The sequence below is a fragment of the Staurois parvus genome, unplaced genomic scaffold (assembly GCF_062004578.1).
Source record: "Staurois parvus isolate SC_StPar_1 unplaced genomic scaffold, SC_StPar_1.0 ptg001475l, whole genome shotgun sequence".
In the NCBI taxonomy this organism is placed as follows: domain Eukaryota; kingdom Metazoa; phylum Chordata; class Amphibia; order Anura; family Ranidae; genus Staurois; species Staurois parvus.
In genome coordinates this window covers 18,620-42,845 of record NW_028319271.1, presented here as the reverse complement: position 1 = coordinate 42,845, position 24,226 = coordinate 18,620, and the positions used below count along the sequence as shown (strand labels likewise).

Sequence of the window (24,226 nt, the reverse complement as noted above, 5' to 3'; positions counted from 1 at the left end):
CGGGCCTCCTATAGCTGCTGCCAGGCCCCTAATCTGCCGTAGGCCCCTATATACCGCCTCCTCATGCTGCTGCCAGGTCCAGAGTCTCTCATGGGTCCCTGTACGGCCTCCCATTGCTGCTGTCTCCATCGCCACACTCTGCCATGTGCCACTTTCAGGTCTCCTCACACTGCTGGTGTGTTCCATTTTTTGTCATAGGGTGCTGGCAGATTATGGGCCTCCCATAACTGCTGCCAGGCCCCTAATCTGCCATGGGCCCCTATACCGACTCCTCATGCTGTGACGTTGCAACAAGGTGGAATTCAACCCTACATATGTTAGACCGCCTTTACGAACAGCAAAAGGCCATCACAGATTTCCTGATGTTAAAAGCAGATAAAGGTACTCCCTGTGTAACTTAGATGTCAGCCATTGGCAGCTCATGCGTGACACCTGCGCTTGCTCAGGCCCTTTGAGGAGGCCACGCTATTCGTGAGTCGGCAGGACTATGGGATGAACGACGTCATTCCTCTGTTGCACGTCCTGGAACAAATGCTGTTAACAATGGCTGGTCAGGGTGCGGTAGACGTGGCGCACAGATCTCAACGCCACATGGCCCCTGTGGGGGCAGGACTGGAAGAAGAGGAGGAGGTAGAGGAGGACATTGGTGCTCAGGAATTATTGAGTGAAATGGGTGGTTTTTCCACTCAGCGGACAGGAGTGGAGGAGCAGGAGCATCTGGTAGAGGAGGAGGAAGAGGAGACAGAGGACCTAGACGCACCGTGGCAGTATGCTGTGGAGATGGAGGCAGGGAGTCCCTCGCATTCCTTGGCACAAATGGCCCATAGCATGCTCGGTTGCTTGCGTAGCGACAGCCGAATAATAACCATCAGACAGAGGGATGACTTTTGGCTGTCCACCTTGTTGGACCCTCGCTACCGTTCAAAAATGGTGGCCTTTTTCACACCTGCTGAGAGGGAGGCCAAAATAACGTACTATAAAAAACACCTATGTAGTCAGCTGGTCTCTGCCTGTCTGCGCCAACGTCCATCCTCAGACACTGTGGGCCCTGTGCGCTCGTGTTCCGCTGCCATGGCAGCAGGGGAGGGGTGGGGTGGTAGGAGCAGTGGCAGCTCCACCAGCAGCGGCTGCCTCAGTCTGCAGTCGATGATGAGTAGCTTTCTTCACCAGCGCAGTGAGGAAACTACTAACCAGCCGCAGCAGCAGCAGCAGCATCAGGTGGACCTGGAGCAGGACCTCAAACAACAGGCTTAGGCCTACTTGGACAGCACCCTGCCAACCGAGGTAGACAATCCCCTTGACTACTGGGCAACGAAACTTGACCTTTGGCCCCAACTAGCTGAATTTGCCCTTGAAAGGCTGTCATGCCCGGCCAGTAGCGTGGCATCGGAGCGCGTGTTTAGTGCGGCAGGAGGTATTGCAACTCCGCGGAGGACACGACTGTCCACCCAAAGTGTGGAGAGACTGACGTTTGTGAAAATGAATCAGGCGTGGATTAGTCTGGATTTCAAACCACCAGTTCCTGACACAACTGACTAAATCCGCCATGAATCATGCCCCAAACATGTGCCACTTTCAGGTCTCCTCACACTGCTGGTGTGTTCCATTTTTTGTCATAGGGTGCTGGCAGATTACGGGCCTCCCATAGCTGCTGCCAGGCCCCTAATCTGCCATGGGCCCCTATACCGCCTCCTCATGCTGCTGCCAAGTCCAGAGTCTCTCATGGGTCCCTGTACGGCCTCCCATTGCTGCTGCCTCCATCGCCACACTCTGCCATGTGCCACTTTCAGGTCTCCTCACACTGCTGGTGTGTTCCATTTTTTGTCATAGGGTGCTGGCAGATTACGGGCCTCCCATAGCTGCTGCCAGGCCCCTAATCTGCCATGGGCCCCTATACCGCCTCCTCATGCTGCTGCCAGGTCCAGAGTCTCTCATGGGTCCCTGTACGGCCTCCCATTGCTGCTGTCTCCATCGCCACACTCTGCCATGTGCCACTTTCAGGTCTCCTCACACTGCTGGTGGGTTCCATTTTTTGTCATAGGGTGCTGGCAGATTACGGGCCTCCCATAGCTGCTGCCAGGCCCGTAATCTGCCATGGGCCCCCGTACCGACTCCTCATGCTGCTGCCAGGCCCGTAATCTGTCATGGGCCACTGTTGTCGCTTGTTGGCATATTCCGCTCGTTCAGATGCTCCTTCTCCTGCTACTCCTCTTCACGGATTCCGTCAGCAGTCTTTCTTGGAATCCGTTTCCAAGAGACAACAGTTTGCGAGCACGCACCCGACGGTGCAGAAGCTGAACGTCCTCCTGTCCAAGTTGCTGCTGCCAGGCTCGTAATCTGTCATGCGCCCCTGTACCGCCTCCTCATGCTGCTGCCAGGTCCAGAGTGTGTCATGGGCCCCCGTACCGACTCCTCATGCTGCTGCCAGGCCCGTAATCTGTCATGGGCCCCTGTACCGCCTCCCCATGCTGCTGCCAGGTCCAGAGTGTGTCATGGGTCCCTGTACGGCCTCCCATTGCTGCTGCCAGGCCCGTAATCTGCCATGGGCCCCTGTACCGACTCCTCATGCTGCTGCCAGGCCCGTAATCTGTCATGGGCCCCTGTACCGCCTCCTCATGCTGCTGCCAGGTCCAGAGTGTGTCATGGGTCCCTGTACGGCCTCCCATTGCTGCTGTCTCTATCGCCACACTCTGCCATGTGCCACTTTCAGGTCTCCTCACACTGCTGGTGGTTTCCATTTTTGTCATAGGGTGCTGTATGGCCTCCCATTGCTGCTGCCTCCACCGCCACACTGTGGCTCCACACTCTGGTTTTGGCCCCGTGACTGCCCAAATGAGTGAAGTGTGCGGTGATTCTAAGATCGACGGCACTCATCTGCATGTCATACTGACTGACAGTATTATTTCTCTTCCCCAGCAGACTCCAAGGGCATTTAAATTAAAGGTACAGTGTTCTGCACTAATATTAAGTCTCTCTGAAGCCTAGAAACACCCTTTTTTAAGTTAAATTCACAGCGAATTTATTCGACTCGAATCGAATATTGTCCACGAATTCGCCGAATCAGTCGAATCGAATTTTTCATTTCTTCGCTCATCTCTAATATATATATATATATATATAAATAAATATATAAATAAATAAATATAAATATATATATATATATATATATATATAAATAAATAAATATATATAAATATAATATATATATATAAATAAATATATATAAATATAATATATATATAAATATAATATATAAATATAATATATATATATTTATATATATTATATTTATAAATATATATATAAATATAATATATATAAATATATATATATAAAAATAAATATATATAAAAATAAATATATATATATATAAATATATATGCGCAGTGAATGCGAAATTCACCATATATTAATACGTGTCTAAGAAATGTCACCTCCAGTCAATGTTTGGTAAATGTCGCCTTCACGGCTTCATAAATATGTCCTCATAGAATCCATATCAAGAGATTCACCAAATAACGTAAACAGCATGTAGTAGGATGTAGGCTGTCAGACCGCAATGCGTCTTCAACCAGCACCTCAAACCCGCTGGGGTCTATTTACTAAAACTGGAGAGTGCAAAATCTGGTGCAGCGGGCATATGGCAGCCAATCAGCTTCTTCAATTAACCACTTCAAGTCTGGAAACTTTCACCCCCTTCCAGTCCAGGCCAATTTTCAGCTTTCAGCGCTATCACACGTTGAATGACAATTGCGCGGTCATGCAACATTATATCCATATGAATTTTTTTAGCATTTTTTTGAGACAGATAAAACTTTATTTTGGTGGTATTTATTCAGCACTGGGATTTTAATTTTTTTGCTATATAAATGAAAAAGTCCAAACATTTTGAAAAAAAGTGTTTTTCTTATAAAATTTTACAAATAAATAAATATTTCATCATAAATCTCGGCCAAAATGTATTTAGTTATCTTTTTAGTAAAAAAAAAAAAATTAACCCAAATTAGTTTATAACCAAAAATTATAATTTTTCAAAATAATTTTATATTATTTTTTATTTTTTTTTAACATACTGTCGCCCTAGCAGTACAGTGTCACCATAGTGACACTGTACTACTTGTGGGGGGTGATGAAGATTTTTTTTCTTTTTTTACAATTTTTGCTTTTACACCCATAAAGGCTGTAAAAGCAATAATTTCTCCTTCTGTATGGCTGCATTCCTGCAGCCATTGAGAAATACTGTGAGAGCTGTGATTGGTCACAGCTTGTCACATGGTACGGGCTGTTGTGAATGGCCCTGTACCATGTGACCTCTGTGATCATTCACAGAATTTACAAGTAGTAAGCAATGATGTCAGGAAGTGACATCTTGCTTACTACTCTGCATGTGATCACTGATTGGCCAATCAGCAATCACATGATCGGGACCTCACGCAGAGGTCTCGTACAGCGATCGTTGTTCATCCGGGCACCAGATCGCAGTACTGCGTGCTCCCACAGACAGTGAATGCGGGGGGACATTTATAAACGGCCACCCGCTTCGGCACTGCTCCCATCTGGCTGTTTATGTACATGGGCTGGACGGGAAGTGGTTAAGCTTTGGCAATAAAACCTGGAAGCGGATTGGTTTCTATGCAGATTTTTCACTCTCCTTTTTTTAGTAAATCAACCCATTTTTGTGTCCAGTGGCCCTTTACGAGGGTCTGTACGCCTGGGGGCAAAAAGGATCAGCAATCATGTGACCACTGCGATTGACTTTCACAGTGGTCACATGATTGGGAGCCGGTCCTGCCAGCTACCAAGACTTGATGGGGACCGAGTTGTGTCATTGACAGCTCGATCATTGTGCTGGGGGTACGCAGTGAGCGCTCTCTCAGCACAGAAACATCAGCTGACTCAAATGTGCGCTGTGTGGGCATTAAGGCCCGTCCGCACAGATCTGTTACACGGGCAGAAACGCATTCAATTCAATTGAAAATTGCACACAATTGTTACTAATTGTAAACAAAAATTGGTTTTGCTTTCAAATTGTATTCATTTGTTAAACGTTTTATCTACGTACAATATTAAAGCGTCACTAAACCCCCAACAGTACAATCAGTCTGTAGATGCAGGAAAGCATGCTTGTTATATTCACTGTGGAACCTAAGGGGTTAATCCTCCACATGCCTGTTTGATCCTGACTTCACTGATCCTCCCCTTCTTCTACTGTCTCTAATCCATCTGCCATAGTACAGAGCAGCAGTGGCAAGTGAACGCGGGGTCCGGGGAGAGCGGACACAGTGAACGCGGGGTCCGGGGAGAGCGGACACAGTGAACGCGGGGTCCGGGGAGAGCGGACACAGTGAACGCGGGGTCCGGGGAGAGCGGACACAGTGAACGCAGGGTCCGGGGAGAGCGGACGTAGTGAACGCGGGGTCCGGGGAAAGCGGACGTAGTGAACGCGGGGTCCGGGGAGAGCGGACGTAGTGAACGCGGGGTCCGGGGAGAGCGGACGTAGTGAATGCAGGGTCCGGGGAGAGCGGATATAGTGAATGCAGGGTCCGGGGAGAGCGGATATAGTGAATGCAGGGTCTGGGGAGAGCGGATATAGTGAATGCAGGGTCCGGGGAGAGTGGATATAGTGAATGCGGGGTCCGGGGAGAGCGGTTATAGTGAACGCAGGGTCTGGGGAGAGCGGTTATAGTGAACGCAGGGTCTGGGGAGAGAGGACATAGTGAATGCAGGGTCCGGGGAGAGCGGATATAGTGAACGCAGGGTCCGGGGAGAGGGGATATAGTGAATGCAGGGTCCGGGGAGAGCGGATATAGTGAACGCAGGGTCCGGGGAGAGCGGATATAGTGAACGCAGGGTCCGGGGAGAGCGGTTATAGTGAACGCAGGGTCCGGGGTTTAGTAACACTTTAATGATTATAATAATAAGAGTATTTACACAAATAATATCTATTTTATTGTTATCAATTTTGTATTATTTATTCATTTTATTTCATAATACTAATGATAATTATTATTATTTCTTACTATAAACAGTAATTATGGTATTATTATATTTATTGATATTGGATATTGATAATTAATGACAACAGTCGTATGCATTATTAGGTAACAAAAGTTCCGTGTGCAGCAGTGCCTCCAGCCCCTTCTAATACTTACCTGAGCCCCATCGTGAACAACAGCCTTGGCTGTCCCGGGTCTTTGACTTCTCATTGGCTGAGACAGCAAGTGGCTCCCACTACTGTCAATCACAGCCAGTCAGCCAATGAGGAGAGAGGGGATGGGGGCCAAGCTGCAGCTCCTTGTGTGAATGGACACACGGAGCAGCGGGTGCCTCCATAGCAAGCTGCTTGCTGTGGGGTCACCCGACAGACCGGAGGAGCCGGGAGAGCCTGCGGGAGACCCGAGAAGAGAAAGATCTAGGCTGCTCTGTATAGAACACTACACACAGCAGGTAAGTATAGACATGTTTGTTATTTAAAAAAAAAAAAAAAAAAAAAACCTTTGGAATTGCGTTAAGGTTGTAAATAGTACAAATGCAAATTATTTTTTAAAAACGTTCAATAAAATGCTACTGGACCAGGAATTGGATTGCAGTTGTTGTAGTATCCTGTTTGACCATCAGGGGTCAGTGCAGGAGCGTCCGTTATTTATATAGTTGCACCACAATGGACTTCCACTTTCCTATTGATATCATAGAAGGCATAGAGTACCTATTAGATCAGGGGTCTCCAAACTACGGCCCAGGGGCCGCACCTTATGTGCAGACTGAGGATGTCGCTCAAATGGTCTCCATTTCTTCCACTTAACCCCCCCCCTCATGGGGATCCTGATATAAGGGGGCTCCGATGAAGATTCTGCATTAAGGTGGAGCTCTGATGGGGATCCTGATATAAAGGGGGGTCTGATGAAGATTCTGCATTAAGGGGGGCTCTGTTGGGGATCTTGATATAAAGGGGATCCGATGAAGACCCTGATATCAGAGGGGCTTAGATGAAGATCCTCATATAAGGGGGGGCTCCGATGAAGATCCTGATATAAGGGGGGGGGGGGGCTCCGATGAAGATCCTGATATAAGGGGGGGGGGCTCCGATGAAGATCCTGATATAAGGGGGGCCCTGACGTACGGGAGGCTGCAATGGGGGCCCTGACGTACGGGAGGCTGCAATGGGGGCCCTGTCGTACGGGAGGCTGCAATGGGGGCCCTGACGTACGGGAGGCTGCAATGGGGGCCCTGACGTACGGGAGGCTGCAATGGGGGCCCTGACGTACGGGAGGCTGCAATGGGGGCCCTGACGTACGGGAGGCTGCAATGGGGGCCCTGACGTACGGGAGGCTGCAATGGGGGCCCTGACGTACGGGAGGCTGCAATGGGGGCCCTGACGTACGGGAGGCTGCAATGGGGGCCCTGACGTACGGGAGGCTGCAATGGGGGCCCTGACGTACGGGAGGCTGCAATGGGGGCCCTGACGTACGGGAGGCTGCAATGGGGTCCCTGACGTACGGGAGGCTGCAATGGGGGCCCTGACGTACGGGAGGCTGCAATGGGGGCCCTGACGTACGGGAGGCTGCAATGGGGGCCCTGACGTACGGGAGGCTGCAATGGGGGCCCTGACGTACGGGAGGCTGCAATGGGGGCCCTGACGTACGGGAGGCTGCAATGGGGGCCCTGACGTACGGGAGGCTGCAATGGGGGCCCTGACGTACGGGAGGCTGCAATGGGGGCCCTGACGTACGGGAGGCTGCAATGGGGGCCCTGACGTACGGGAGGCTGCAATGGGGGCCCTGACGTACGGGAGGCTGCAATGGGGACCCTGACGTACAGGAGGCTGTAATGGGGACCCTGACGTACGGGGGGCTGTAATGGGGACTCTGATGTATGGGAGGCTGCAATGGGACCCTGATGTACGGGAGGCTGTAATGGGGTCCCTGACATGAGAGGAAAATTTGCTTTACTTTACTTTTTTCTCTTTTTTTTTCTTCATTATATCATGCTGATTACAAAAAAAGTAATATGTAATCATTCATTTAATATTCATTGATTTATAAAACTGATCATTTTTTGACCCACAAATATTTGTAAAACATACAATGTGGCCCACATACTGAAAAGTCTGGAGAGCCCTGCACTGGATTGTAAGCTCTCAGGAGCGGGGCTCCCTAACCCTCTTGTGTTGGATTGTAGGCTCTCAGGAGCGGGGCCCCCTAACCGTGGAACTGGATTGTAAACTCTCAGGAGCAGGGCCCCCCAACCGTGGAACTGGATTGTAAGCTCTCAGGAGCGGGGCCCCCTAACCCTCTTGTACTGGATTGTAAGCTCTCAGGAGCGGGGCCCCCCAACCCTCGTATTGTCACTGTCCTCCTTTATATGGTGAAGTATAAATTCTGCATGAAAACAATAATACAGAAAGATAATACACAGCTTCTATCTCCGGGTCACATATGACTTCTATATTCTGATATCGGCACTACAGAAAAGTGTCCAGCAGGCTGACAATTGACTATTTGTACCCACCTCACACAGGAGCAAGTCAATGATGTGGAAGACCATGTAGAGGGGGAATTTGGCAGTAAACAGAGTCAGGAACCATTGTGAGGCGTACATGTGGGCTTCCAGGCTGATCTCCAGGAAGTGAGCGTACAAGTCCGCGATGTATTCCTAAAGAGAGAGAAACAGATGAAGCTTCTCAACGTGAACCTTTTATTAAAGGGAATGTCGGCATAAATGATGTGATACGGCTCTGTATTGTATCCACAGTTACCCGTCCATGAGGTCAGCCAGCGTCCAGCCATTGGTTTACTTTCAGCGGTCAGCTGGGGAATCTCCCGACCAGCAGATGTATAGGGCTGGGGGGGCGACACTGGTGTATCCGTACAGCTGACAGCAACTTAGCAACCGAAGACGCTGTGCAGCTGACAGAACCTTAGCAACAAAAAAAACCCAAAAAACCCCTGCCTCCCACCCTCCTCACCCCCACAACCTTCTCACCCTCCTCACCCTCACAACCCTCCCACCCTCCTCACCCCCACAACCTTCTCACCCTCCTCACCCTCACAACCCTCCCACCCTCCTCACCCCCACAACCTTCTCACCCTCCTCACCCTCACAACCCTCCCACCCTCCTCACCCCCACAACCTTCTCACCCTCCTCACCCTCACAACCCTCCCACCCTCCTCACCCCCACAACCTTCTCACCCTCCTCACCCTCACAACCCTCCCACCCCCACAACCTTCTCACCCTCCTCACCCCCACAACCCTCCCACCCTCCTCACCCCCACAACCCTCCCACTCTCCTCACATCCACAACCCTCCCACCCTCCTCACCCCCACAACCCTCCCACCCTCCTCACCCCCACAACCCTCCCACTCTCCTCACATCCACAACCCTCCCACCCTCCTCACCCCCACAACCCTCCCACCCTCCTCACCCCCACAACCATCCCACCATCCTCACCCCCACAACCATCCCACCATCCTCACCCCCACAACCATCCCACCATCCTCACCCCCACAACCATCCCACCCTCCTCACCCGCACAACCCTCCTCACCCGCACAACCCTCCCACTCTCCTCACCTCCACAACCCTCCCACCCTCCTCACCCCCACAACCCTCCCACCCTCCTCACCCCCACAACCCTCCCACCCTCCTCACCGCCACAACCCTCCCACCCTCCTCACCCCACAACCATCCCACCCTCCTCACCCCCACAACCATCCCACCCTCCTCACCTCCACAACCCTCCTCACCCGCACAACCCTCCCACTCTCCTCACCTCCACAACCCTCCCACCATCCTCACCCCCACAACCCTCCCACCCTCCTCACCACCACAACCATCCCACCCTCCTCACCCCCAACACCCTCCCACCCTCCTCACCCCCACAACCCTCCTCACCACCACAACCATCCCACCCTCCTCACCCCCACAACCCTCCTCACCTCCACAACCCTCCTCACCCCCACAACCATCCCACCCTCCTCACCCCCACAACCCTCCTCACCCCCACAACCATCCCACCCTCCTCACCCCCACAACCCTCCTCACCCCCACAACCATCCCACCCTCCTCACCCCCACAACCCTCCTCACCCCCACAACCATCCTCACCCCCACAACCATCCCACCCTCCTCACCCCCACAACCTCCTCACCCCCACAACCCTCCTCACCTCCACAACCCTCCTCACCCCCACAACCCTCCTCACCTCCACAACCCTCCTCACCCCCACAACCATCCCACCCTCCTCACCCCCACAACCCTCCTCACCCCCACAACCCTCTGACTCTCCTCACCTCCACAACCCTCCCACCATCCTCACCCCCACAACCCTCCTCACCCCCACAACCATCCCACCCTCCTCACCCCCACAACCATCCCACCCTCCTCACCCCCACAACCCTCCTCACCCCCACAACCATCCTCACCCCCACAACCATCCCACCCTCCTCACCCCCACAACCTCCTCACCCCCACAACCCTCCTCACCTCCACAACCCTCCTCACCCCCACAACCATCCCACCCCCACAACCCTCCCACCATCCTCACCCCCACAACCCTCCCACCCTCCTCACCCCCACAACCCTCCCACCCTCCTCACCCCCACAACCATCCCACCCTCCTCATCTCCACAACCCTCCTCGCCCCCACAATACTACTCACCTCCACAACCCTCCTCGCCCCCACAACCCTCCTCACCCCTACAACCCTCCTCACCCCCACAACCCTCCTCACCCCTACAACCCTCCTCACCCCTACAACCCTCCTCACCCCTACAACCCTCCTCACCCCCACAACTCTCCTCACCCCCACAACCCTCCCACCCTCCTCACCCCCACAATCCTCCCACCCTCCTCACCCCCACAACCCTCCTCACCTCCACAACCCTCCCACAACCCTCCTCACCTCCACAACCCTCCCACCCTACTCATCTCCACAACCCTCCCACCCCTCCTCACCTACACAACCCTCCCACCCCTCCTCACCTCCACAACCCTCCCACCCTCCTCACCCCCACAACCCTCCCACTTCCCTCACCTCCACAACCCTCCTACTCTCCTCACCTCCACAACCCTTCCACTCTCCTCACCTCCACAACCCTTCCACTCTCCTCATCTCCACAACCCTCCTACTCTCATCATCTCCACAACCCTCCTACTCTCCTCATCTCCACAACCCTTCCACTCTCCTCATCTCCACAACCCTCCCACCTCTCCTCACCCCCACAACCCTCCCACCCTCCTCACCCCCACAACCCTCCCACCCTCCTCACCCCCACAACCCTCCTCACCTCCACAACCCTCCCACTTCCCTCACCTCCACAACCCTCCTACTCTCCTCACCTCCACAACCCTTCCACTCTCCTCACCTCCACAACCCTTCCACTCTCCTCATCTCCACAACCCTCCTACTCTCCTCATCTCCACAACCCTCCTACTCTCCTCACCTCCACAACCCTCCTACTCTCCTCACCTCCACAACCCTCCCACCCCTCCTTACCCCACAACCCTCCCACTCTCCTCATCTCTACAACCCTCCTACTCTCCTCACCTCCACAACCCTTCCACTCTCCTCATCTCCACAACCCTCCCACCTCTCCTCACCTCCACAACCCTCCCACCCCTCCTACTCTCATCTCCACAACCCTCCTACTCTCCTCATCTCCACAACAGAGGGCTAATTATTTTGCATTCCTAGATAAGACCCGTTGGGAGTCAGCAGAACACAGGACAGGATTCGCAGTTATTTTGTAAGATTACTAGCCGAACACCAAAAAAGGGGAAAAGTCCGATACCTTAAACCTGGTGTTGGGTCCGCTCACCTAGACACTGTGACGTCACAGCCTACTGGGAAAGCAGAGGACCTGAAATCTAGCTAAAGCATCCTCCCTTCAGAATCTCCCGACAAGACTGTGCTAAGTGGCAGAGCTGGTAAAGCTCAGGACTGGATGGACGGAAATAACATTTATGGATGTGTAGATGAATACAGGGCGGCAATAATTTGTGTCTTTTATAGGCAACCCCGGCACCACATCTGTTATGGAACTACAAGTCCCACGAGGCACTGCAAGACTGCCAGCCACAGCCACGACTCCCAGAAGCATTTATTTTATTTCAGGTACTTACATAGCGCCGTCAATTTACGCAGCACTTTACATATATATTGTACATTCACATCAGTCCCCGCCTCCGAGGAGCGTACAATCTAAGGTTCCTAACTCACATTCATACATACACATACTAGGGCCGATTTAGACAGGAGCCAATTCACCTACCAGCATGTCTTTGGAGTGTGGGAGGAAACCGGAGTACCTGGAGGAAACCCGCACAGGCACAGGGGGAACATGCAAACTCCAGGCAGGTTATGCCATGGTTGAGATTCGAACCGACGACCTCAGTACTGCCAGGCGGAAGTGCTAACCATTTAGCCACTGTGCTGCCCATGCCCAGAAGCATGATTAGATTTGTAGCTCCCCCCCAGCTGGAGGGCCAAGGATTGCCACACCCCTGGCTTATGCAGGCCATACATGGTTCGAATTGCAAACGATTTTTCGTCCGAAAATCGGAAACGTCGTTCGCTCGGTAATCCGATGGCGCCATCATTGATTTCGAAAATCGGCCAACCGAGTTCCCCCCCATAAAGTTCCCCCCATATAACAGGGGAAACTTCTGTTCCTTCCAGGTCACGGCTCATGCACATATTCTTTTCGGAAAAATCGAAATCGGTCGCTTTTCACGAATTTTCCAACATGCCCGATCACCGAAAAGGGGAGGAACCAGGAAAATCGGCTGGTGCCATTGACCTACTAACAGAGCGAAAATCAGCTGATTACTCTTAGGTCTGATTTTTGGACGAAAAATTGGTCGATTTTCAACTCATGTATGGCCGGCCTTAGGGTTTGCCATTAAAAATCCTATAGATCTCCTATAACAATCGGCAGTCCTGTTTTCTATTATAATTTATTTCCCCACCAGGCGAAGCATTCCCGTAATAAATCGATATTTGGGCCCCCCCCTCGGTAACGCACTGCATGCACACCGTTTCGGATTTGGCAGATCGGCCGACGGCGGAAATCCTGATGACTATATACCTGCTGTACATGGAAGCCGACTCCGCTGAACTTATCAGCTATTTGTCCAAATCGGGCCCAGCTGGCGCATTGCAGGCCGCCGCTCGCCTCCCGCGTCTGCTTATCAGCGCGTGCACTCACCCCAGACGGTCCCATTTCTACACTATTTATAGAGCCCTCAAAGAAACCTCCTCCAATTTATAATAAATGAAGACGGGATTTGTTTTCCTCTCCTTCGTAGGATTCTGACAATGGCTGAAATGGGCAGCGGCTGTTCGCATAGGACGCCATCATTAACCCCTTCATGCCCCAGGGTAAAACAAATCTTAATGCCCAAGCGCAATTTTACAACTTTGACCCGTCACAACTGCTTTGTACATTCGGGTGGATTACACATTTTTTTCAGGACAAATTTGCCTTTCATTTGGTGGTATACAGGATTTGCTTCCAATTCTATATTATTATTATTATTATACAGGATTTTTTTCAGTTCTATATTATACAGCCTTCACCCGCTACAAATCTGCCTTCCACACCTACACCTCCTCCCTCCACGCAGCCAAACAAGCCTACTTCCTGACCCTCATCAAGACCCTCTCCTCCAATCCTCGCCGACTCTTCTCCACCTTCAACTCTCTACTCTCACCACCCCCACCTCCACCCAGCACCTCACTTACCGCCCTTGAGATTGCCAATCACTTCAAAAACAAGATTGACACAATTTGCAAGGACATCGCCGCAACTCACACGCCCTCTCAACCCGTCCCCTCTCACACAGCTACCCCCTCATCCCCCCTCCCCCTCGACATAACCCGCAGGGACTTTGTCGCTGCTCAAACTCCCTCCAACCCTGTTCCCCTTCACTCAGCTACCCCCTCATCACCCCTCTCCCACGGCCCCACCACTGCTCTGACCTCCACTTCCACCCCACCCTACATTCCTCATACTGAAGCCCCCCAACACTCCGCACCTTTGACCTTACTACCATCGAGGAAGTCTCCAAGATCCTCTCTGATGCCCGCCTCACCACCTGCCCCCTCGACCCTATCCCCTCACAACTCCTACGACCTCCCTCCCCCTCCATCCTACCCTCCCTCACCCACATCTTTAATCTCTCCCTCTCCTCCGGCACTTTCCCCTCCCCTCTGAAACATGCACACATCACCCCCATACTTAAAAAGCCCTCCCTGGACCCCAATGACCCGAACAACCTCAGACCCATCTCCCTGCTCCCATTTACATCTAAACTCCTCGAGCGCCTCGTCTACACCCGCCTATGCTCTCACCTCAACCACAACAACCTCCTCGATCCCCTACAGTCCGGCTTCCGCCCCCTACACTCCACCGAAACTGCCTTACTCAAACTCTCCAACGACCTGCTAACCGCCAAACCTAATGGCCACTATTCAGTGCTCCTACTCCTTGACCTCTCTGCGGCCTTCGACACAGTCGACCACCCCCTCCTCCTCAAAATACTACACTCCCTCGGCCTCAGAGATTCTGCTCTCTCCTGGCTCTCATCCTACCTGTCACAACGCTCCTTCAGCGTTACCTATAATGCTACCACCTCCCCCTCACTCCCCCTCTCTGTTGGGGTCCCTCAAGGCTCTGTCCTCGGGCCCCTTCTCTTCTCCATCTATACCTCCTCCCTTGGCCAACTCATACACTCTCACGGCTTCAACTACCACCTCTATGCCGACGACACACAAATCTATCTCTCAACCCCCCACCTCACCCCCTCAGTCTCCACTCCCCACCTCACCCCCTCAGTCTCCGCCCCCCACCTCACCCCCTTGGTCTCTGCCCGAATCACACACCTACTGAGCGACATATCAGACTGGATGTCACTCCACTTCCTTAAACTGAACCTCTCCAAAACCGAGTTTCTTGTCTTCCCCCCAGCCCGGACACCACCCCCCCATTGACTTCTCCATCACGTCCAACAACGCCACCATCAAACCCGCCCCGCAGGCCAGAGTACTTGGTGTCATTCTGGACTCCAACCTATCCTTCCAGCCCCAAGTCCAATCTTTAACAAACTCGTGCAGACTCCACCTCCGCAACATCGCCAAAATCCGCACGTTCCTAACCCCAGAAACCACTAAACAGCTCATCCACTCCCTCATCATATCATGACTCGACTACTGCAACTCCCTCCTCACTGGCCTGCCTCGCCGCTGGCTATCCCCGCTTCAGTCCATCCTGAATACGGCTGCCAGACTCATTCACCTTTCCAACCGCTCCATCTCCGCCACCCCCCTCTGCCAATCCTTCCACTGGCCTCCATTCAGTGTCCTCCACCCCCCTCTGCCAATCCCTCCACTGGCTTCCAATTGCACAACGGATCAAATTCAAAATCCTAACACTGACGTACAAAGCTGTCCACCATACTGCCCCGAACTACATCACCGACCTAATATCCAAGTACCGCCCAGCACGCACACTCCGCTCCTCAGAAGACCTCCTTCTCTCTAGTTCCCTGGTCTCCTCCTCCCATGCCCACCTCCAGGACTTCTCCAGGGTGTCACCCATCCTCTGGAACTCCCTGCCCCAACCCATCAGATTATCACCTACTCTCCTCTCCTTTAGGCGCACCCTGAAAACCCACCTCTTCAGGGAAGCCTACCTCACCCCCTGCTAACTTGCCGACCTCCTCCACTCTTCCTACCTCTCCATCCCCCACAGCTATCTCCCCCTGTGCCACCATCCCCTCCCTCCTAGATTGTAAGCTCCAAAGAGCAGGGCCCTCGATCTCCTCATGTTTTGCATTGTATTGGTATTGTTCTGTCACGTTCTGTCCCCCTTTGTAATGTACAGCGCTGAGCGAACTATCGGCGCTTTATAAATACTATATAATAATAATAATTATACAGGATTTTTTCAGTTCTATATTATTATTATTCAGGATTTTTTCAGTTCTATATTATTATTCATGTTTTTTTCAGTTCTATAATATTACTATACTGGGTTTTTTGTTATTATCAAAGGAAAACTGGCCCAAAATAGTAAAAAAAAAAAATGTTTTTATTTAGCTGCGTTTCTTGTTACTACCATAACCTACCACCAAAGAACAACCCAAAATACATTTTCCAACTCTTGACGATCGCAGCGATACCCTATATGCATATGTTGTTTGTTGTTTGTACCCGTAGTATGGCCCAGAAACAATAGAGCGCACTTTGTTGGTTTTTTTAAATCCTGACCTTTGACCCTGACCCAAACACTAGCCCTGGCACTGAACTAGACCAAACCTTGATCTAGGTATTTTTTCTTTATTTTTTAATAAAAAAAATTTTCCCTCCTCTATGCCAGGAGTTATGCAGGCCATACAAAGGTCGAATTCCGAACTAATTTTCTTTAAAAAATTTGAATTTTCGTGCATTTTGTAATCCGATGGCGCCACCATTGATTTTGAAATTCGGCCAACCAAGCCTTCGATTTCTCCTTGTGTTGCTACGGAAAAGAATTTTCGTGGCCAAGAATTTTCTTTTCTTTCCAGGTCACGGCTCATTTCTTTTTTATTTATATTTCTCGCACGATTCTCCCATCAGTGATTAAAATTTTGTTCGTTTCCAACACGCCCGATCGCTCAAATTCGATGGTCACACGAAAATCGTCCGTTTCTGTGATCCACTAATGGTGCGAAATTCAAACTAAAATTCTTAGAAAAAGATTTTTGAAAGAAAATTATTTTTGGAATTCGACCCGCGTATGGCCGGCTTTAGAGAGATACAATGTATCTCCATTCATAGAGAGAGGGAAAAAAAACAAGGAGGCCGGGCTGTACAGTGACTGATCACTGTGATAGCCAATCAGAGGCAATCACAGCGATCATATGACCCGGAATTGGGAGTTCCAGGTCCCGATCGTTAGAATGGGACCCGGGGCTCTCAGTGACACTGCGGTCTTTGTACTTTGTAATTATTTTTAGTATTTATAGAGAACGGGCGTGTCATGTGGTCCTTTAGTCTAGGTCAGGGGGTCTCCAAACTTGTAAGAAATAGTGTCCCTTTGTTGGTGTCAGAGGGAGGAAGAGTACATAGATCCATAGTTAGTCTGGCTGAAAAAAAGACAAAAGTCCATCCAGTTCAACATTAAAAAAAAAGAAAAAAAAAGAATAAAAAAGAAAAAAAGAAAAAAAAAAGAAAAAAAAACAAAAGAAAGAAAAAAAGAAAAAAGAAAAAAAAAAAAAAGAAAAAAAAGAAAAAAAAAACAAAAGGAAAGAAAAACAAAAAAGAAAAACCAAAAGGGACGGTTTACTGTCCTTCGGAGGGCCGGATTCTGACCAATGGGGGTAGAAAATGTCCCGAGCCCAGCATCAGTGAAAATAATTCCTCCCTATTCCTCCCAATAATACCCATCATTGGGATCAGTGTGAGAAATTGTCCCTTTGTTGGTGTCAGAGGGAGGAAGAGTACATAGATTTATAGTTAGTCTGGCTGAAAAAAAAAAGACAAAAGTCCATCCAGTTCAACCATTAAAAAAAAGAAAGATAAAAAAAAAGAAAAAAAAAAAAGAAAGAAAGAAAAAAAATAAAGAGAAAAAAAAGAAGAAAAAAAAAAGAAAGAAAAAAAAAGATAAAAAAAAAAAAAAAAAAAAGAAAAGAAAGAAAGAAAGAAAAAAGAAAATAATCCTATTCCCACAGTACCTCATATCATTGGGAGGAATAGTGCCCCAAGGGCCGGATAAAGGCTAACATAGGGCCACATCCGGCCCTTGGTCCTCAGTTTGGAGACCCCTGGGTCTAGGTTCACACCTATGCTTTTCCCGCTGAAACGCACAGCAGTCCATTTAACAATCAACCAAAAATAGTGCTGCGCTGCCCCCTAGTGACCCAAAAAACACACTAATAAACACCCTCCTGAGCATCAAACCCAACGTGTAATAGAACAAATCTGTGAAAGAAGGTCAATAGTAAATAAAAACACAAAAACTTACTGAGCCACTAAATTTTAAATATATATAAAAAATAAACCAAAATCAAGTAGCAATAAACACTCGGCCGAGCTGTAATAAACACCCGGCTGAGCTGGAAAAAAAAAGGTGTAAAAAAACAACAAAAATAGTTAAACATGTGAGTGTATATCAGAAATAATGCACGATGACAATGGCAGTAAACACCCAACTGAGCTGTAATAAACACCCAGCTGACCAAAAGCAAAAAGTGTGAAAATCGTCAAAAACAGTATAAAATGATGTCAACTAAATGCTTTATTTCTGATATACGTTTCACATATTTTACCGCTTTTGTTTTTTTTTTTTATACACTTTATTTATTCAGCTCAGCTGGGCGTTTATTACAGCTATTGTGATCGTGTTTTATTTCTGACATACAGTTCACATATTTCACTGTTTTTGGTTTTTTTTACGCTTTATTCTTCAGCTCGGCCTGGCGTTTATTACAGCTCGGCCGGGTGTTTATTATAGGCTGGACGGGTGTTTATAACAGCTCAGCCGGGTGTTTATTTTAGGCTGGACGGGTGTTTATTACAGCTCAGCCGGGTGTTTATTATAGGCTGGACGGGTGTTTATTACAGCTCAGCCGGGTGTTTATTTTAGGCTGGACGGGTGTTTATTACAGCTCAGCCGGGTGTTTATTATAGGCTGGACGGGTGTTTATTACAGCTCAGCCGGGTGTTTATTTTAGGCTGGACGGGTGTTTATTACAGCTCAGCCGGGTGTTTATTATCGGCTGGACGGGTGTATTACAGCTCAGCAGGATCTTTATTATAGGCTGGACGGGTGTTATTATAGCTCAGCCGGGTGTTTATTATCGGCTGGACGGGTGTTTATTACAGCTCAGCCGGGTGTTTATTATAGGCTGGTGAGGTGTCTGGCAGAGCAGAGAGCAGGTAATGCAGCAGCCACATAGACAGCTACGCCCTGATCGCCCCGTTCATCTGAACGCTGCAGACCCCCAGCGTATGGGATCACCCGGGGGGGAGGGGCTCCACAGCGCACAGATCTGGTTGGATCGGGCAGATCTCTCGCATCGTTTGAACCTTTCACTCATCCGCTTATCAGATCATCAATGCCAACGACTGAATGTGTCTGTAGGGAGGGCGATCGCCTGCTGCTCCAACAATCCTGAGATTCCTCTTCCTGCATCAGACTTTGTTGTGACCATCATAATACGGCCATATGGAGGGTGAACAGAGCAGGGATGGTGGGATGAGTAGAGTGAACAGAGCAGGGATGGTGGGATGAGGAGGATGAACAGAGCAGGGATGGTGGGATGAGCAGAGTGAACATAGCAGGGATGATGGGATGAGGAGGGTGAACAGAGCAGGGATGGTGGGATGAGCAGAGTGAACAGAGCAGGGATGGTGGGATGAGCAGAGTGAACAGAGCAGGGATGGTTGGATGAGGAAGGTGAACAGAGCAGGGATGGTGGGATGAGCAGAGTGAACAGAGCAGGGATGGTGGGATGAGGATGGTGAACAGAGCAGGGATGGTGGGATGAGCAGAGTGAACAGAGCAGGGATGGTGGGATGAGGATGGTGAACAGAGCAGGGATGGTGGGATGAGCAGAGTGAACAGAGCAGGGATGGTGGGATGAGCAGAGTGAACAGAGCAGGGATGGTGGGATGAGCAGAGTGAACAGAGCAGGGATGGTGGGATGAGCAGAGTGAACAGAGCAGGGATGGTGGGATGAGCAGAGTGTTTAGTCCGGTACGGTGTGGAAGGTGACGGGGAGCAGAGTTCTGTATTATTATACAGGATTTATATAGCACCAACAGTTTGCGCAGCGCTGTACAAAACATTAGGCACTTTTTATCACCGATCACATGAAGCGGCGCCCGTTCCCCCGCACGCCCGGTCCCCCGCACGCCCGGTCCCCCGCACGCCCGGTCCCCCCGCACGCCCGGTCCCCCCCGCACGCCCGTTCCCCCCCGCACGCCCGTTCCCCCCCGCACGCCCGTTCCCCCGCACGCCCGGTCCCCCCGCACGCCCGTTCCCCCCCGCACGCCCGTTCCCCCCCGCACGCCCGTTCCCCCCCGCACGCCCGTTCCCCCGCACGCCCGGTCCCCCCGCACGCCCGTTCCCCCGCACGCCCTGCGTCTTCCTGTTCTAACCTGCATGAGGCGCTCCAGCTGGTAGAACTTGCAGTGCAGATCCTCGAAGTTCTGCTTGAAGAGTTCCCGGAGTCCGTAATCGAACATAATCTTCACCAGGACGCTGAACGCTTGTTCTTCGGGCATCTGTGGGGGAGACAAGAGACAAGCTTCCTGTGTCAGACTTCTCCGGATCTTTCCGATATAAACACCGCCGCTTCTATCAGACATCCCGCATAAACAAGGGCCCCCGGGGTCACTCCGGGTCCATCACCATGAATTACAATAGTTACGCATCTGCAAATTATACAACCTCGAAGAGGAGACCGAAGGATGAACATGACTTACGTGTAGCAGCAGCACAGCAGCAAGGAAGGACTGTCCTTGGCAATAGCCGATCTCTTCGTCGTACACGGAGTAGGCCTGAGAAAGACGACACAAGACAATCAATGACTTCCTGAACACGACTCCAGAATTCCCAACAACCAGAAAGTCATATTACCCCATACAGCCCACTCTGCTACTTGCCTGCCAGCAAGAACATGCTGCTTTGTATCTCTCTGCACAGTCCTGCCAGCAAGGACATGCTGCTTTGTAACTCTCTGCACAGTCCTGCCAGCAAGGATATGCTGCTTTGTATATCTCTGCACAGTCCTGCCAGCAAGGACATGCTGCTTTGTATCTCTCTGCACAGTCCTGGCAGCAAGGACATGCTGCTTTGTATCTCTCTGCACAGTCCTGCCACCCCATAGCAGGAATACTGCCTGCCAGCAAGGACATGCTGCTTTGTATCTCTCTGCACAGTCCTGCCAGCAAGGACATGCTGCTTTGTAACTCTCTGCACAGTCTTGCCAGCAAGGACATGCTGCTTTGTATCTCTATGCACAGTCCTGCCAGCAAGGACATGCTATTTTGTATCTCTCTGCACAGTCCTGCCACCCCATACCAGGAATACTGCCTGCCAGCAAGGACATGCTGCTTTGTATCCCAGAATATATACCGCCATTTGTAGACAAATCCCTGAATATATACCGCCATTTATAGACGCTTTATGTAGCAGAACATATTTTGGCCTAAATTTATGACAAAAATTGATTTTTAACATTTTTTTTATTGAATATGTTTTATAGCAAAAAAGTTAAAAAAAATTATATTTATATACAGTTGTGTTCAAAATAATAGCAGTGTGTTGAAAAAAGTGAATAAAGCTGAAAATCCTTCTAATAGCTTTTATTTCCATCCACACAAATGCATTGGGAACACGACACATTCTATTCCAAATCACAACATGAAGAAAAATACATCAAATTTGTGTTGTTCCTCTAAAAAAATGGAAGAAAAGTGAATATTAGACGGTTCAAAAAAAATCGCAGTGTTTGTATTCTTCTTTACAAACTCAAACATTCACTATATAAACTGAGAAATGTTTGAAGATTTTGCTTTCCTTTGAATGACTTCATGAATATTTGGTTGTAGTCGCACTGTTTCTGAGAACTGCTGTACATCTGTGTTGCATGGAGTCCCCCAACTTCTGGCCCCTGTGATCAGGTATTCCAGCCCAGGATGATTGGACCACATTCCACAGTTCTTCTCTATTTCTTGGTTTTGCCTCAGAAACTGCATTTTTGATGTCACCCCACAAGTTTTCTATTGGATTAAGATCCGGGGATTGGGCTGGCCACTCCATAACGTCAATCTGGTTGGTCTGGAACCAAGATGTTGCACGTTTACTGGTGTGTTTGGGGTCGTTGTCTTGTTGGAACACCCATTTCAAGGGCATTTCCTCTTCAGCATAAGGCAGCATGACCTCTTCAAGTATTCTGATGTATTCAAACTGATCCATGATCCCTGGTATGCGATAAATAGGCCCAACACCGTAGTATGAGAAACATCCCCATATCATGATGCTTGCACCACCATGCTTCACGGTCTTCACAGTGTACTGTGGCTTGAATTCAGCGTTTGGGGGTCGTCTGACAAACTGTCTCCGCCCACTAGACCCAAAAAGAACAATCTTACTGTCATCAGTCCACAAAATGTTGCACCATTTCTCTTTAGGCCAGTCAATGTGCTCTTTGGCAGATTGTAACCTCTTCAGCACACGTCTTTTTCCAACAGTGGGACTTTGCGGGGACTTCTTGCAGATAGCTTGGCTTCACATCGGCGTCTTCTAATTGTAACAGTCCTCACAGGGAACGTCACACCTTCTTTCATCTTCCTGGAGCTGATTGTTGGCTGAGTCCTCACAGGGAACATCACACCTTCTTTCATCTTCCTGGAGCTGATTGTTGGCTGAGTCCTCACAGGGAACATCACACCTTCTTTCATCTTCCTGGAGCTGATTGTTGGCTGAGTCCGTGCCATTTTGGCTATTCTTCTATCCATTCCAATGGTAGTTTTTCGCTTTCTTCCTCGTCTTTCAGGTTTTGGTTGCCATTTTAAAGCATTTGCCATCATTTTAGCTGAGCAGCCGATCATTTTCTGCACTTCTTTATATGTTTTCCCCTCTCCAATCAACTTTTTAATCAAGGTACGCTGTTCTTCTGAACAATGTCTGGAACGACCCATTTTCCTCAGAATTTCAGAGAGAAATGCACTGTAACCGGCATGTACAACATTTGCTGCCTTCCTTCCTTAAATAAGGGCAATAATTGCCACCTGTTTCTCAAAGAATGAATGACCTCACTAATAGAACTCCACACTGCTATTATTGTGAACACGCCCCTTTCAATGAGTGATTCAATGACACAGAATCAGCAGCATGCATGTCATGACTGTTGGGTCTGTTGGATTTCTATGACTCTACTACACCTGCTAGGAAATTATTTGCCATGTAGAAATATCATTTCCACCAAAAACAGTGATTGATCCGGTTAGTGATGTCTGACTGCTATTATTTTGAACACAACTGTATATATATATATATATATATATATATATATATATATATATATATATTCTTGTCTGCACACACTTCACAAAAGCTCTGTCCTGCACATACAAGGACACACTGTGATTGTTCCTCGTTCTCCCCGATCTCGTGGTGTGTGGCGGGTGAAGTACCTTGCAGATTTTGTACAGGGAGTCCTGTCCATCTCCGCCGGTGTCTTTGAAGTAGTCGTGCGCTGGAAATGTTCTGTTGATGTCGCGTGTAATGGCGCTGTCCTGAGGAGACTCCTGAGGGAATGAGAAGACATTGCTTGAATGGGAATTTACTTACATTGTACTGAAAATATGTGCAGAGAACTCTCATCCATTCTCATCAATCTCTGTGCAATAAAAAAAACAAGAACAAAAACGGATGTCCCTTCTACAGTCACACACACTGCAAACCATTCCACCACCACGAGGGAGATCTACTAAAATTGGAGCACTCGGATTCTGGTGCGGCGGTGAACGGCGGCCAATCAGCTTCACATTTCAGCTTGTTCAATTAAGCTTTGGCAATAAAACCTGGAAGCTGATTGGTTACTGTGCAGAGCTGCACCAGATTTTGCACCCTCCAGTTTTAGTACATAACCCCCACCGATGTTTTTATTATTTTCATGACAAAGTTGCAAGTAATGCAAATTGAGGTACGCTTATATATAATCCTTTGTAGATAGATATAAATAAAATATATATCTATATCTCTATATCATCTATATATATATATGCCTGTGCAATATGTTTATATCCTTTATTATTCTTTATATTATTTAGGTTGTTGGTACACAATCTCACAAAATGTGCAGAATTAACTCTGATGAAGTGGTCACCCACTGGGACGTAACACGTAAGGGCAGAATTTATGTAGTGACGTCATCACGCCTGGCGCCTTCAGCTTGTTCCATTTAGCTTTGGTAATAAAACCTGATATCTCATTGGTTTCTAGGCAAAGCTAGCACTATTCCTCCCGCTGATGCCAACAATGGGGCAAAATTCCTCCCACTGACGCCAATGATGGGGCACTATTCCTCCCACTGACACCAATGATGGGGCACTATTCCTCCCACTGACACCAATGATGGGGCACTATTCCTTCCACTGACACCAATGATGGGGCACTATTCCTCCCACTGACACCAATGATGGGGCACTATTCCTCCCACTGACACCAATGATGG

General features: G+C 49.5%; 1 protein-coding gene across 1 annotated transcript in view; it reads right to left on the bottom strand.

The window, feature by feature from the left end:
- LOC149435793 (rab GTPase-activating protein 1) overlaps nt 1-23,243 on the bottom strand; it is a 107,639-nt gene extending 84,396 nt beyond the window's left edge. Inside the window, exons 1-4 of the mRNA XM_089662429.1 lie at nt 23,184-23,243; nt 20,469-20,543; nt 20,142-20,267; nt 8,509-8,652 (exon numbers count right to left, since the gene is read on the bottom strand). Of these exons, the coding sequence (XP_089518555.1) occupies nt 8,509-8,652; nt 20,142-20,267 (270 nt within the window). The 5' untranslated portion in view covers nt 20,469-20,543; nt 23,184-23,243. The remainder of the gene's footprint in view (nt 1-8,508; nt 8,653-20,141; nt 20,268-20,468; nt 20,544-23,183) is intronic.
- Nucleotides 23,244-24,226: the final 983 nt, after the last annotated feature.